Source organism: Psammomys obesus, unplaced genomic scaffold, assembly GCF_907164565.1.
Source record: "Psammomys obesus unplaced genomic scaffold, mPsaObe1.curated_primary_1811, whole genome shotgun sequence".
In the NCBI taxonomy this organism is placed as follows: domain Eukaryota; kingdom Metazoa; phylum Chordata; class Mammalia; order Rodentia; family Muridae; genus Psammomys; species Psammomys obesus.
The window spans coordinates 3,743,711-3,760,109 of record NW_026585587.1 but is presented as its reverse complement, the minus strand read 5'-3'; the positions used below and the strand labels follow the sequence as shown (position 1 = coordinate 3,760,109).

General features: G+C 40.3%; 1 protein-coding gene across 3 annotated transcripts in view; it reads right to left on the bottom strand.

Moving 5' to 3' along the window:
- Efcab2 (EF-hand calcium binding domain 2) overlaps nt 1-16,399 on the bottom strand; it is an 84,829-nt gene that overhangs the window by 44,372 nt on the left and 24,058 nt on the right. For all 3 annotated transcript variants that reach the window (XR_008720322.1, XM_055608791.1, XM_055608800.1), the window contains exon 2: nt 13,312-13,396. Coding sequence is in view for 2 of the 3 variants with exons in the window: in XM_055608791.1 (XP_055464766.1) it covers nt 13,312-13,396 (85 nt within the window). In the remaining variant the exon portion in view is untranslated. The remainder of the gene's footprint in view (nt 1-13,311; nt 13,397-16,399) is intronic.

The following is a 16,399-nucleotide window of genomic DNA, read 5'->3' as shown; positions in this document are numbered from 1 at the left end:
GACAGGGTATTCTGCAGCCAGGCTAGCCCAGAGCTTATGAGCTGAGGATGACTTTGAACTCCTACCATTACTTTCCAAGTGCTATGATCCCAGATGTGAGCAACCATATCCCACTTATGCTAATTATTTTTATTTTTTTAAAGCATGCAATAATTGTGGACCTTTATCTACCGCCTGCTACTCATCCTAAGTCCTAGCAACAAACTAAGGAACAATTCTACTAAAGTTCACTTTGGAGGATGGTAGGGAACCTCAAAGTTGGCTCAAGATACCCCAAGTTTTCAGCACACAAAAAAAAAGATTTATTTGCCCCAGAGGGACAAAGGGAGGGAATAAGAGATAAAGACAGGAGATAGAGAAGGGAAAAAGAGGAAGGGAATGAGAGAGGGGAAAAGGGGGACAAGGGAGAAGGGTAAACAGAATTTGTCCCTGAGTGGGACAAAGGAGTGCCTCTGGAGAAAGCAGACAGACACGGCCTTTAGGCATGTGGTGGTTTGGAAAGGTAAAAGAGGAAACACTGTGTTAGGATGCCCTGTTTAATTTGACTGGACAGGTTAATTAGAGCAGCCAACAGGAGACTTTTGATTGCTGGACTTCAATACTTTGATAGCTGGACCTTGGTGGTCAGCTTCAAGAGGAGGAAGTGACCAAATAAGGAAATGGAACTTGGGGAGGGGGGCTAGCTTTAGGAAGGTAATCTAACAATTTTGGCAAGGCAGGGGGAATAGAGAAGGGCAAGGCCCATCAAAGCCATGTTTGCCGTGTTCAGGTCGGCTAGAGTCCCTTTACCAATGAGTTTATCAGACTTACTCACAGAGCAATAGGTGAAGGCAGGAGCATGAGTGACCTTAAAGCAGCCACACTGGAATGTCTGCACCCAGCATGGAAGATAACTCCACACAGGTGTGTAGATTGAGTCCCCTCCCCTAATAATTCCTCCTCTATCTTACAGCCCTCCCCACAGACCCTAAGGTCATGTGTAATTAGGGCACAACCACATACAACTGGTTGGGGGAGGTCCATTGACCAACACCCTACTTCTAAAAGGAAAGATTGCACTGCACCTCTTCTACAAGAGCTGATAGAAGATCAACTGTCATACTCAGAGGATAGTTGGTCTGCTGCTGAGGCACAGAAGCACAGGACCAGGACAGCTGAGTGTGGCTAGAAGACAGGAAAGACTAGCCCTTCCTCCCAGGGTGAGCACAAGTCCTTGCTTAACTCTCAAATTCTTGAGTATCACCTGTTCTTAAATTGTTTTAACAAAACATGTTTAAAATGTTGCAATCTGATAAAATCATATAATACCTATCAAAATTCACTACTGTTTTTGACTAGACAGTAATTGTCTTGGTGTTTAAGTGTGGCAGAAACCATTGTTTCAGCTGAATAAATAAGGAAAAGAATCAGTCAAAAAGAGTACGGTTCTGAAAAAGGGCAGAGCCTGTAACTGACTCTACTGATTTCTAGCATACTTTTATTCTATTAAATTAAAAAAGAACAAATTATAAAAAGTGAGAGTTCTTGGTAAAATTGCAGTGCTTTTAAAATTGAATTTGAAAACTAGCCATAGAGAAAAATTACTTTCTTGACCTTTCAAGCACTCCTTGAAGAATGTTTCTGGTTTTTATTATTTATTTGTAGTAACTTAATTCCACTCAGGGCAACCAACATTATTCTATTATGACAACTCTCTAGATTGTGGTAAAGCTCAACAGTAAATAAAGTACCTGTTTACCGTGTGCAGAGCCTCTGGGCCTGACATGAAAACAAAACAATAACAAGTAACCTAATGTAATGACTTTTTTCTTTTGAAACAGGGGTCTCACTATGTGACACTAGCTGGCCTGAAATTTTACTATGTAGACCAGGCCAGCCTCAGACTCACAGACATCTGTGTGTCCATGCTTCCAGTGTGTTGGTATCAAAGGCATTTGCCACCACACAGCCAGCAATGATTTTTGTCTGCAAAAATTAAATTCACACTCAAAAGGTATACAATCTGAATATTTTTTAAATTTATGCATGCCAGCAAGTAAAAATCAAAGAATACAGATGATGCACAACACATACTAAAATTTTTAACTTATATGGCCAGAACTAAGTAAATAAAAAAATATAAGCAAAGGTAATAAACTATCTTTCAAATAGAAGGAGTTGAAAAAAAATAGTTTTTCAGCTAGAAAAGGTTTTCATGGTCTGGCAAGATGAGTCAGTAAGTAAAGATGAGTGCCACTGAAGCTGCAGGCCTGAGCTGCATCCATGGCACCCACGGTAGAAGAAAAGTTGTCCTGGCTTCTACATGAATGCCATGGCAAACGCAACACACACATAAACAAACAAATAAGTGAAAAAAGCAAAAAAAGAAAGAAAAAGTGTTCATAATTCAGAAAATAAAAATTAACAGACTGACAAACTTTGTTTCAGAGAGAGGAAAAGCAGGCAACATCACATGACAAGATGGGAGACCATCTTCTCAGGGTAACAACATATACCAAAAATACCCAAGCACTTTGACCTAGTTCTTATTTTTTATTGTTTGTTTAGTTTGTTGGTTTTGGTTTTCCAGACAGGGTTTCTCTCTGTATCCCTGGATATCCGGGAACTTTCTCTGCAGGCCAACTCTGGGATTTGCCTTCCTCTGCATCCTGAGCGTGAGGATTAAAAGCATGTGCCACCACCACCCTGTTACTTTGACCTTTCTCTAAGAATTTATCCTACAGAAAAATTCCCACAGTTGCAAAATATCATACACACCAAGAGTTTCTGCAGCATACATTATTAAAGCAAAATCCTATAACCAACTTAAATTATCAATTAATGAAAGCTTACATCAGTATATTATGATTCACTGACACAATGAAGGGCCGTAGACAATCATCAGAATAATCATCAAAATATACTGATACGTAGAATACAGTATATTAATTCCAGCAGAGGCAGGTGATCTTTCTGAGCTTGAGACCAGCCTGGTCTACAGAGAAAGTTCCTGCCTACCAAGGCCATGTAATGAGACCCTGTCTCAAAAGAAAAAAAAAATGTAACTAAAATAAATAATAGCAACCCAGAAATAAACCCAAACACCTACAGATACTTGATTTTTTACAAAGAAGCCAAAACCATTCAATGGAAAAAAGACAGCATCTTCAACAAATGGTGCTGATCTAACTGGATGTCTACATGCAGAAAAATGCAATTAGACCCATATTTATCACCCTGCACAAAAACTAACATCCAAGTGGATCAAAAACCTCAACAACAAAAAAAAAAAACAGACACAACAAATCTGTTAGAAGAAAAAGTAGGGAAGAGCCTGGAACTCACTGGCACAGGAGAGAGCTTCCAGAACAGAACACCAACAGCAAATGGATGTACAGAGAAGTCTCCAAGCCACTTGGAGAATTTGTTATACTAACAACCTGGGACCTGGGGCTCAGGACAGGACTAAGAAAACTTAGAGAAGACCCATTTGTGTTCCAGATAGTAGACAGCAACCCACTACTTGCTTGGTACTCAATACCATGCTTCTTTTTTACCTAGTCTGATAAAAATTCAATGAAGTCTTTCAATTTATTCACAGCAGAGAAAAGGAGAAAGGAAAAGAAGCCACAAAAAAAAGAAAAAAGCTATCCAAGGCACCAGAAGGAAGCAACGCCATGCTGCCCCTTGCCCTGGGCCTTCTTGCAGAGAACAGCTTTCTTCCTGCCCAATGAAGGTCACTGTCTATCCCTCTGGCCTTCTTAAAGAAATGTTCAACATCTTAGTCATCCAGGAAATGCAAATCAAAACGACCCTGAGATTTCACCTCACACCCATCAGAATGTCTATGATCAAAAACTCAAGGGATGATGCATGGTGGAAAGGCTGTGGAAAAGGGGGAACCCTCCTCCATTGCTGGTGGGAATGTAACCTGTACAACCACTTTGGAAATCAATCTTGTGCTTTCTCAGAAAATTAAGATTAGTGCTACCTCAAGATCTATATCACTCCAAGGCATATACCCAAAAGATGCCCTACCATTCAAGAAAGACATTTGCTCAACTATGTTCATAGCGGCTTTATTTTTAATAGCCAGAATCTGGAAACAACCTAGATGCCCCTCAACAAAGGAATGGATACAGAACGTGTGGTACATTTGCACAATGGAATACTACTTGGCAGTTAAAAACAAGGAAATCATGAAATTTGCAGGCAACAGTGGGAACTAGAAAAGATCATCCTGAGTGAGTTAACCCAGAAGTAGAAAGATACATATGGTATGTACTCACTTATAAGTGGATCTTAGCCATAATATATAGGATAAACATACTAAAATCTATAGTCCTAAAGAAGCTTAACAATAAGGAAGACCCTAGGGAAGATGTTTAATCCTCATTCAGAAGGGCAAACAGGATAGACATCAGAAATAGAAGACAAGGAACAGGACAGGAGCCTTCCACAGAGGCCCTCCAAAAGATTCTACCCAGGGTACCGAAGAATACTCATAACCAAACTTTGAGCAGAGTGCCAGAAACCTTAAGGAAGAAAGACCTGGAGGGGACAGGAACTCCACAAGGAGAACAACAGAGCCAAAAAAACCTGGGCCTAGGGGACCTGCGGAGACTGATACTCCAACCAAGGACCATGCATGGAGAGGACCTAGACCCCCAGGTCAGAGGAAGTCCATAGGCTGCTCAGTTTCCAAGTGGGTTCCCTTGTAAGGGGTACGGGGCTGTCTCTGACATGAACTCAGTGGCCATCTCTTTGATCACCTCCCCCTGCCTTGCCAGGCCACAGAGGATGATGATGTAGCCAACCTTGATGAGACCTGATAGGCTAGGATCAGATAGAAGGGTAGGAGGTCCTCCCTTATCAGGGACTAGGGAAAGAGCACAGGGGGAGAAGAGGGAGGGTGGGTGGAACTAGGAGAAGATGAGGGAGGGGGCTGCAGTGGGGATACAAAGTGAATAAATTGTGACAGATGGATAGATAGATAGATAGATAGATAGATAGATAGATACATACATACATACATACATACATACATACATACATACATACATACGGATAAGCAAAGGATGCTGGAATCAAAGGGTTTATATAATACCTTATTCATTTGTGTTAACAATACACATACATACTCACCAAAGTAACTGTTTAAGAGTAGGAAAAGGGCCAGTGAGATGGCTCAGCAGGTAAAGCCTGCAACCTAAGTTCAATCCCTATAACCCATAAAAAAAAAAAAAAAAAAAAAACTAGATGAGGTAATGGGCATCTGTGATCCTTTCATTCCTACACTGAGATAAGAATGGAGACAAGAGCAGAGAATCATGCAAAAGCTCAATGGCTAGCTGGCATGAAATATGCAGTGCTGTAGATACAACAAGAGACTCTGCCTCCAAGAAATAAGGAGAAAGAACCAACTACCAAAGCTGTACTCTGCTCTCCAAATGTACATGTGGTGGTACGCGCACACACCCGTACCTATACACACACACAATCTCTATAAGAATCAAAGACACTTGCACACTCAAGAGTTAGAGGAATTCAGTGGCTAGCAACTTGATCACCTCCCTCTGAGCGGGGGTGGGGGTGGGGGTGGGACACAACAGCCTTACCAGGCCGCAAAGGAAGACAGTGCAGCCAGTCCTGATGAGACCTGATAGGCTAGGGTCAGATGGAAGAGGAGGACCTCCCCTATAGTGGACGAGGAGAGGGGCCTGGAAGGAGATGAGGGAGGGAGGGAGGGATTGAGAAGGGATGAAGGAGGGAGCTACAGCTGGGATACAAAGTGAATACATTGTAATAAATAAAAAATAAATTGAAAAAATAATAAATTCAAAAAAAGAGTTAGAGGAAATGAGGCTTATGAAATATTCTCTGTAGCTTTAGAATTTTCTCCAAATGCATATTTCATCTATTCATATATTTAACTTTCAATCTTACTAATTCCTAAACATAGACTAAGAAATCACTAATTAATAATGATTATGTTGTTTTATGTGAAGCAAAATCAAAATACCTCTAGTTAATGATATTTAAAAGCTGCCCAGTATTTTTCAAGAAGCTAGGTTTCAAAACCTAATTTCAAAAATAAAAAGGATGACCATTTACCAAAAGCAATCTATGGATTCAGTGCAATTCCCATCAAAAGACCAACACAGTTCTTCACCTTGAAAAAAAAATTCTCAACTTCATATGGAAAAGCAAAAAACCTAGAATTGCTAAAACAATCCTGTACAATAACAGATCTTCTGAAGGTATCTCCAGCCCAGATCTCAAGCTGTACTATAGAGCAACAGTTATAAAAACTCCATGGTATTGGCATAGAAACAGACTAGTGAATCAGTGGAATTGAAGACCCAGAAATAAATCCATACACCTACAGACACTTGGTTTTGACAATGAAGCCAAAACCATACATTGGAAAAAAGAAAGCATTTTCAACGAATGGTGCTAGTCTAACTAGATATCTACGAATAGAAAAATGCAAATAGACCCATATTTATCACTCTGCACAAAACTAAAGTCCAAGTGGATCAAAGACCTCAACCTAAAACCAGACACACTGAATCTGTTAGAAGAAAAAGTGGGAAGAACCTTGAACTCATTGGTTCAGGAAACAACTTCCTGAATAGAACACCAGCAGCTCAGGCTCTAAGATCAACAATTAATAAGTGGGAGCTCATAAAACTGAAAAGCTTCTGTAAGGCATAGGATTCTGTCAACAGAACAAAATGGCAGTCTACAGATTAGGAGAAGATCTTCACAACCTTACAACCAACAGAAGGCTAACATCCAAAACATATAAAGAACTCAAGAAATTAAACAACAACAAACCAAATAATCCAATTTAAAAATTGGGTACAGAGCTAAACAGAGAATTCTCAAGAGAGGAACATCAAATGGCCAAGAAACACTTAAATACACGCACAATGTCCTTAGTCATCAGGAAAATGAAATCAAAACGACCCTGAGATTTCACCTGGCATCCATGAGAATGGCTAAGATCAAAAACTCAACAGATAGCACATGCTGGTGAGAATGTGGGAAAAGGGGAACACCCCTCCATTGCTGGTGCAAGTGCAAACTTGTACAACCACTTTGGAAATCAATCTGGCACTTTCTCAAAAAATTGGGAATAGTGCTACCTCAAGACCCAGCTATACCACTCCTAGGCATATACCTGAAAGATGATCCAACATACAACAAAGATGCTTGCTCAACTATGTCCATAGCAGCTCTATTCATAACAGCCAGAAACTGAAAACAACTCAGATGTCCTTCAACTGAAGAATGGATAAAGAAATTGTGGTATATTTACACAATGGAATATTACTCAGCCATTAAAAACAAGGAAAAATCATGAAATCTGCAGACAAATGGTGGGAAATAGAAAAGATCATCCTGAGTGAGGTAACCCTGACTCAGAAAGACACATATGGTATAGACTCACTCATAAGCAGGTATTAGTCATATGATATAGGATAACCAAACTACAATCCACAGACCTAAGAAGTTAAATAACAAGAAGAACCCTAGGGAGGATGCTTAATTCTCATTCAGAACAGCAAATAAAATAGACACTGGAAGCAGACAAAGAGAAGGTACAGGACAGGAGCCTACCATAGATGTCCTCTGAAAGACTCCACCCAGCAATAGATCACAGCAGATGCTAAGACTCACAGCCAAACTTTGGGCAGTGTGTAGGGGGTCTTATGAAAAAGTGGGGCAATAGACGGACCAGGAGGGGACAGGAGCTCCACAAGGAGACCAACAGAGCCAACAAATCAGGGTCCAGGGCATCCTGCAGAGATTGGTGCATCAACCAAGGACCATTCTATAATGGACCTAGACCCCCTGCTCAGATGTAGCTGATAGGCAGCTCAGTCTCCATGTGGGTTCCATAGTAAGGGGAGCAGGAGCTGCCTCTGAAATGGACTATGTTGCCTGGTCTTTGATCACTTCGTCCTGGAGGGGTGGCCTTACCAGGCCACAGAGGAAAAAGATACAAGCAGTTCTGATGAGACTTGATAGGCTGGGGTCAGATGGTAGGAGAGGAGGGCCTCCCCTTTCTGAGGACTAGTAGAAGGAGATAGCGGGGAAGAGGGAGGAAGGGTGGGATGAGAGGAGACAAGGGAGGGGGCAACAATTGGGATGTAAAGTGAATAAATTATAAAAAATAAAAATAATAAAAAGGGAAATGAAATGCTTTATAACTCCAAGCATAAAACAACACAGAAATAAGTTAACTTTCATTTAAGATATTTTTATATATAACACAATATTGTTTACCGTATAAAAAAGAATTATTTACTTAAAGAATATAAAGTGGAACAACAATAACAATGGGTAATGTTATTCAGAGATAATTATTCTGGTTACTAATTTTTCAGGAGCTATCAAAATGCTCCCCAATGACGTGTGTGTGTGTGTGTGTGTGTGTGAGAGAGAGAGAGAGAGAGAGAGAGATAGGGAGGGTGAGCCATCCATTGGCTCTAGTTCTCAAACTTTTGGTCTCACAATTCTTTTGCACACACAACCACTTACATCAGTTATGTAGGTCTATACCACCATATTGGAAATTAAACCTTCAATTTAAAAATGTATTTATTGACTTAATTTTTAGTACATTTATCTACTTAGAGAGAGTGAGTCAGTGAGTGAGTGAGTGAGTGAGTGAGTGAGTGAGTGAGTGTGTGTGTGTGTCTGTATGCATGCATCTTCATGTGTGCTCATGCAGGTCAAGGAACAACTTGTAGAAGTCGGTTCTCTTTCCACTCTGTGGGTTCCAGGGATCAAACTCAGGTCATCAGGTCAGCACTTTGAGCCATCTCACCAGCCCTACTAATTCATTTAGAAATAAATGTTTACATGTTTATATAAATAACAAAAAGTTATGGAAAATAACACTGTACATCATAGAGCCTTTGAAAACATCATGATAAAAATGAAAAGAAAATATTTAATACCAGAGGCTGGAAAGATGGCTCAGTAGTTAAGAGCACTGGCTGCTCTTACAGGAGACCTGGGTTCAGTTCCAAGCACTCACATGGAGGGAGGAGCCCATAACTGCTTATGACACCTTCTTCTAGAGTCTTCAGGAACCTACATACATTTGTACACACAAATGGTGCACAATACATACACTCAGCTATAGCCCACACCCTAAACAAAAAAAAAAATATCTTAAAAATATACTGAATACTGCCTTTGCTTTATTAACACAAACAGTTTTGACTTCTCAGTCACATATAAGGATATTGGGGATGGATGTACAGAGAAGTCTCCAAGCCACTTGGAGAATTTGTTATACTAACAACCTGGGACCTGGGGCTCAGGACAGGACTAAGGAAGCAGAGAAGAGCCATTCGTGTTCCAGATAGTAGACAGCAACCCACTACTTGCTTGGTACTCAACACCATGCTTCTTTTTTACCTAGTCTGATAAAAATTCAATGAAGTCTTTCAATTTATTCACAGCAGAGAAAAGGAGAAAGGAAAAGAAGCCACAAAAAAAGAAAAAAACTATCCAAGGCACTAGAAGGAAGCAACGCCATGCTGCCCCTTGCCCTGGGCCTTCTTGCAGAGAACAGCTTTCTTCCTGCCCAATGAAGGTCACTGTGTAGCCCTCTGACCCTCTTAGTACACACAAAAACACTTTTTTAGGTTTTGAGGGGCGTTTTGTTTTGTTTTGTTTTAAAACAAACAAACAACAAAAAACAAGCTCTTACCTTTCTTGCCCAGGCTTGCCTTGAACTTGTGGTTATCCTCCTGCCTCAGCCTTCCAAAGGCTGGGATTACAGGCATGAGCCATAATCTTAAACCTGAGTTTAAGACACTTCTCTACCATTCAGTCTACACAGAATACTGCCTTCAATCCTTAAATGTCTGAAGAGTAATAAAATCCTTATAAGATTTTTAAAAGACTTATTTATTATTTATATAATGTTCTGTCTGCATGTATACCTACACATCAGAAGAAGGCACCAGATCTCATTATAGATGGTTGTGAGCCACCATGTGGTTGCTGGGAATTGAACTCCTGACCTCTGGAAGAGCAACCAGTGCTCTTAACCTCTGAGCCATCTCTCCAGCCCATCTTTATAAGATCTTAAAGCACTGTATAAGCTGATAGCTCCAAACGGAATATTGAACTTACTGAAGATAATGCAATAATGCAATAGACCAGAAGCCAGTTGAAACTAGAAGCAATTATACAAAATAGTAGGCCTAACAATTCAAACAGCAAATTTAAACTGTTAAGTTAAAAATAAATATCTATTTAGACTTTTACTTTTAATCATAAGCCATAATAAATTCCAGACAGATCAACTGTTTTTGAAATAGAGAGAGCTGACCCTTTTCATCACAGTGTTCCCAGGACCTCCTTTAGGGCTGGTGTGCAGCCAACTTGGAGAATGCTGGTCAAGCAGAAAAAAACTAATTTGACTTCCAACTTATGCAACCCTGGGCAAGATTTTTATATCTCTGTCCTTCACATCCAGTTTATAAAGGGTGATTCAAAGTGACACCAGAAACATGAGACGAAAGTTCCATATTAATGAGTATAAGGAGCCAGGCACAGTAGCATATACACCTGGAAGTTCAGCACTTGGAAGTGGAGGTAAGAAGAATGCCGTGAGTTTGAGGTTAGCCTACACTACACAGTTACTGGAAGGCCAGCCTGAACTACAGAGTAAGACTTTCTCAAAAGGAAAACAAATAAACAAACAAAAATTAGCAGAAGGAATCAGGATTAGAAAGCTGCAGTCATCCATATGTTACTATTCTTCAAATATGTTTAGCATTAATATTCTAGTATCAAGAACAATGCCCATTCTCTTAGTACCCACCTTCATGTGATTAAGTCGACTAAGTTATAAGAGCATACATCCCTTGGGCCTCAGTAAAAGTATTTTATTTTGGAATGAGGAGAAGTTGCAGTCCATAAACTCATCTCTTTTTCCTGAATTGGCCCTTTTACCAAAAAAAGGCCTGGCTGACATCTCTGCTCTACAGGATATTGGAAATTTTCCTTTCACTCTTACTGTCAAGAGAACTAAAGGCAAGAGACAAGCCCAGGAATCTGTGAAGGGTTGGGTGGAAAAATGAGGGCAAGAGGGCATGCTCCCAGGAACAGCAAAGACTGGGAGTTGAAAAAGCCCTGGTGTGACACTATGCAAAGCATACACTTGTCATTTTTCTACAGAACAGAGATGCCAACCCCTCTCACACAAATAAAAACATCAAATGAGGCGATGAACACAAAGCTCCGAGATGTAAACTGCAGGGTAGCTAGACTGTCAGAGAACAAAACTTAAGCAAATGCTTTTTCTCCCACAAAAATGCTTTTTTCCATAGAAGGAGATGTGAGCAGAGGTACCGGGAGCTGCTTAGAACTTACCCTGTAAACTCCCATTACATTCCCACTGCTATGGCTGAACCCAGGCTCACACTGCTCATGATGGTTAACCTGTATTATCATCTTGACAGGATCTAGAACCAACTAAGAGATAAGCCTCTTAGCATGACTGTGAGATAAGGTCAGGTCAGCTTCTGGACATGCCTGTGGGATAAGGTTCGGTGAGCTGCATGCCTGTAAAGGTTAACTGAGGTGAGAAACCCCTTAATTGTGGGCAGCACCATTCTATAGGCTGAAATCCAGGACTGAGCAAAAAGAAAAGAGTGCGCTGAACTTCATACTTCTCTCTCTGCTTCCTGACTGTGGACATAATGTGACCAGCTACCTCAAGCTCCTGCTGCCATGACATCCCCACCATGAGAGGCTGTACTATCAAACCCTAAGCCGAACTCCCTCTCTTGAGTTGCTTCTGCCAAATAGTTTGTTTCAGCAGGTCAAGTAACTAGCAAGAGCCCACTACAAGTAAGGTGCTAGAGAGGCAAATTTAACTGTTTTCTACCTTGTCTACCACAACAGGCTTACACACAAAACTAGAGCACAAAACAAACTTCACAAAGTTTTATATGTTAATATGTTATGAAACTTGTCACATTTGTTAATCTTGGACCCCAAGTAGGATAAACTAAATAATGCATATAGTTACAACTTGTGAATAAAGTCTCATATTTTTCTTTCAGTTTGGCTCAAGTCTGAAGAACCTGGGCCCTGGGTCCTGGTACAGGAAGTGATGGATAGCCCTGGTTTATATGCAGGTCCTTGGTGCACTTTTGATCGCTCCCCACTGCTTTGTTGTCCTTGGTACTACAAGCTCTTGAGGCTATCAACTCATAAAATAGTCCTACTTCACCTGGCCTCCTGGGAGAAGAGATTCCTTTGCTTTCCTGTGCTGTCTAGGGAACAGATCCCATGGTTTCTAATAGACTCCTGTATGGTTTCCTCTACATTTCCTTCCCTCCAAGATAAGAGTCTCCCTACATAGCCAAGGCCAGCTTCAAAGTCATAATCCTCCTGACTTAAGTACCTAGGTGCTTCAAATACAAAACACACCTGTATTCTACTCCAACTCTACCAACATTCATCATGTCTTTCCAGTTCTCATGCTCTGTTTAGCTCGTTTTTATTTTACTTGGAGAGTATATCATTCTGTAACATAGCTATTCCTTGTCATGTGTGGCTTGATAATACATATCTATGTATTTTTATAATCTTTTTAAAAACTGTGTGTACATACTAAAGTCTGTGTAGAATCTTGTCTGTATGTGACCACGTGTACAGGTGTTCAAGCATCCAGAGGCCAGGAGAGGACTTCAGAGTCATCTTTTATCCATTTCTTTATTCCCTTGAGACAGGGAATAAAGACAGCCTTCAGGTCTCCCTGACCCTGAAGTTTGCTGTTCAGCTAGACTGACTGGCGAATAAACTTCTGGGATCTACTTGGCTCTGCCCTCCAGTGCTGAGGTCAAAGGTTTGTGTGACCATGCAGCTTTTATACCAGCACCATGGATCCAAATTTGGGTTCTCATGTTTGCTCAGCAAGCAGTCCAACAGACTGAGCCATCTCCCCACCCCATAGTTGTATATTTTAAAATGCAAATTCCATTCATTCACTAAACAGAGATGTACTGAGTACTAAACATGTACCATCACTAAAGCTATAATAAGTTCATCTACTCAGTTCACAGTCTATAGGTTGGAATAGACAATGAAAGAATAGTTTATCCACTAGACTACTAAGACTAGGAAACAGAATTTACCTTGAAGTAGTAGTTGCAAAAACACAGAATACAAGAAAACAAATACTTTAAAAAGCACAATAAACTCAAAGTACAGTTTGAGGATAAAAAAAATCCCCCTTCTATTTATGAATTATACCATAATTTAGAATTATAACAATAAATATTTCCAAACCTCACATCTACTGTATTATTCATATCGTGGTCAAACACTTCAAATGCTTCTTTGATTTTCTTATGCAAGTCTGCCATTATATGCTCTGCAAAAGACAAAGTAAACAAAATTACTTTATTAATTCAAAACAAAATTCTCAGTAAACTAACTAGAAATCTTTTGGTAGTTTTCTTTGTTTTGTCTGTCCATCCATCTGTCTGTCTGTCTGTTTTGAGACAAGGTCTCACTATCTCCATATGTAGACCAAGCTGCCTTTCAATCTCAATGCTGAGACTCCAGGCATGTGCCATCATGTCTGGCTAAAGTAGAAAGCCAACTAAGGAAGAACCTGAAAGAGTCATTCTTGGTCTCCTTTATAAATCATATGCCATGCCCTCTGGAAATGCCAAAGAACAGATCTGACAAAAGCAAGTTAAGGCCAGAAGGGGTTCTTCTGATATAGTCCCTCATGCTGGGGAAGTCATGATACTAGACACTTTTTTTTTCTTGAGATATAACAGTAAACTTACTTCAATTTTCATCTTGTATATGTGGTGTGTGTGTGTGTGTGGTGCGTGCGTGCGTGTGTGTGTGTGTGTGTGTGCGCACAAGGTGGGGAGGCACTATCAGAAATCGCCTTCTAACTCTGCCAATTTACTTTCTGAGACAGGTTCTCTCACCAAACCTGGAGCTTGCCATTTCAGACAGACTGTCAAGCAAGCCCCTTGAACTATCTCTGCCCTCCACTGGAGTATAGATCTGCTGCTGCCCTGGCTATTATGTGTTTGCTGGGGATCCAAATTCAGATCCTCCTGTCTGTACTGCCTCTTGTCATTCAGTCACTGAGATGTCTCCCTACTGAGCAATCTCTGCAACCACTAATTTTGAGCTTAAGTACACAGTACAGTATACTACAAAAAGCCAATACCCAGATCTAAAGCCAATATGCAGGTCTAAATGGTCTGAGACCTTCAGCCTACCCTCTGTCTAAAGTAGTCTGGTTGCCATTCTAGTTCAACAAGAAATATAAACCCAAGACAACAAACGCCATCTACTTGCTGGGAGTAGACCTGCTCATTACCTTTGCTCTGCTCTTGAGGAGGGCTGAAGGTGGGCAAGAGGCATATAAACCCGCCTGTGCTTCAGGGAGCTTTAAGCAGTGTGGGATTAGAGCTCACTTCCATGGACTAGTGAAGCAGTCAATAAACATCACTGAGCTTACTATGCTCCACACACTCAAGGTCACAGCAAGGAGTCAAAGAGACAAAAAGTCCCTGACTCACTATCTTTATTGGAGAGATACATAATACATAGTTGTCGACATAGACAGGAGGTCGTATGACCTTAAACAGAAAAAAGGCAAAGGAAATAGTAAGAGATGTGAAGAGTCCCAATGAGAATGCCTCCCTTGGTGACAAGGTGACAGGATACAGCTGGCAGACAGGAAGAGCCAATCTGTAAATATCTCCAGAAAGTTTTCGAGCAGAGAGAACAGAAAGTGCAGAACTGCAGGTTGTGAGTTGTTGGGTGGGAGCTGAATCTCTTAAGGATTTTGAACTTTGTCCTGAATGCCATGAGAAACCACTGGAAGGTTCTATGCACTATGGGGACCTGATTGTCTTTTCACCATTGTCACTGTGTAGAGAAAGGCGGTCACAGAGACCAATGCAGAGGTGGCTGCAGTATCTCTCTCAGATATGAGCAATGACTGACCCTATAAGGGGAACAGTGGACATGGAAAGAAATGACAGGACTCTGGTTACAATCTGAAGGCAGTGTCACTAAGATGTGCTGACAGAGTTGGTAGTAGGAGGAGGGACGGGACAGGGTTGAGACTGACTTCCAAGTGTTTTGATAAGTAAAAGAAAGGACAACTAACTAGAGATACAGCTCAGTGGTGGAGCACAAATGAGAAGTTAGGTCCCCCCATAAAAGGGGGGGGGGTTTGCATCATCAAGTCTCAGATGTTTACAATGATACAGCCATGTAATCAAGTCTCAATATGAAGCAATGTGTACAACAGGATGCCCAGAAAGGAAGAGAAGGATAAAGTATGAGAATAGTTTTTCCAAATAGAAAACCACCAAATATGGAATAAGACCACATACCTAACCTTACCTTATGTAGAGGGCACAAGAAGAAATAATAATTTAAAAGTCAAAAGACAAAAATGGGAAATTTTTATAACACTCATTCTCTTTGTTCTAATGCAACCACTAATCATTTTGCCACATTTTCCTCCAAGTTCTATGCATATGCTTTTATATATCGCATTCCGTTATCACCATTCATTCACTCAAGAAGTATTTACTAGCCAAGTATTAGATGTCTGGTTCCAGGTCATTCTTAGAACTAAAGAAACCAAGGTTCAGTGAAATTCAGCAACTCATCCAAGGAAAGAGTTTATTAAGGGGCAGGGCTGAATGGAACCCAGGTATTTCCCTCTTTAATCTAGTTCCTCCATCTAACTATTAGTTCACTCTATCTATTAGCATTCATAACATAAGAACTATAACTAGAGTTCCTTCATCTAAATGTTTTTTTTTCCAGGTGGCAGCATAACTTTCCATCTTTTGCAGCACCACAGGAATACAACAGAATTTACTGACATAATTAAATTTTACTATAACATGACAATGAAAAGCTTACTAATTTTATAAAGAAAAAATGAATGTTGCTTCATTACTTAAGTTTACACTTCTCTGATTACATGTGAGTCTCACTAATGGCCCATGTTTTTGTATGTCACCTGCTTTCAGTTACTAATTGTCAGCTCACATTCTCTACTTAACCCTTACTAGGATCTTCTATTATTTCTTAATCGTTTGTGTGAGCTCCTTAGAAAGCAATGACTTGGCCTCTGTCAAAAGCACTGCAAACAACCTTCAAGGTCACTTGTTTAATTTGATTTTGTAAAATGAGAGCAGATGTCTATCTGGACATCAAAACTGCCCATTCCCTGAGGCAGGGCAAAGAATATGGGAGAGTTTAAATTAGCTTAAAATCACCTAAAAATCTTTACCTTCCCAACCCAGAATTAGTTACTCTTGATTCTGTTCTTTAATCTTTCACTCAAAGATAACTTTTAAGTATTCTTCCTTCTCAAAAG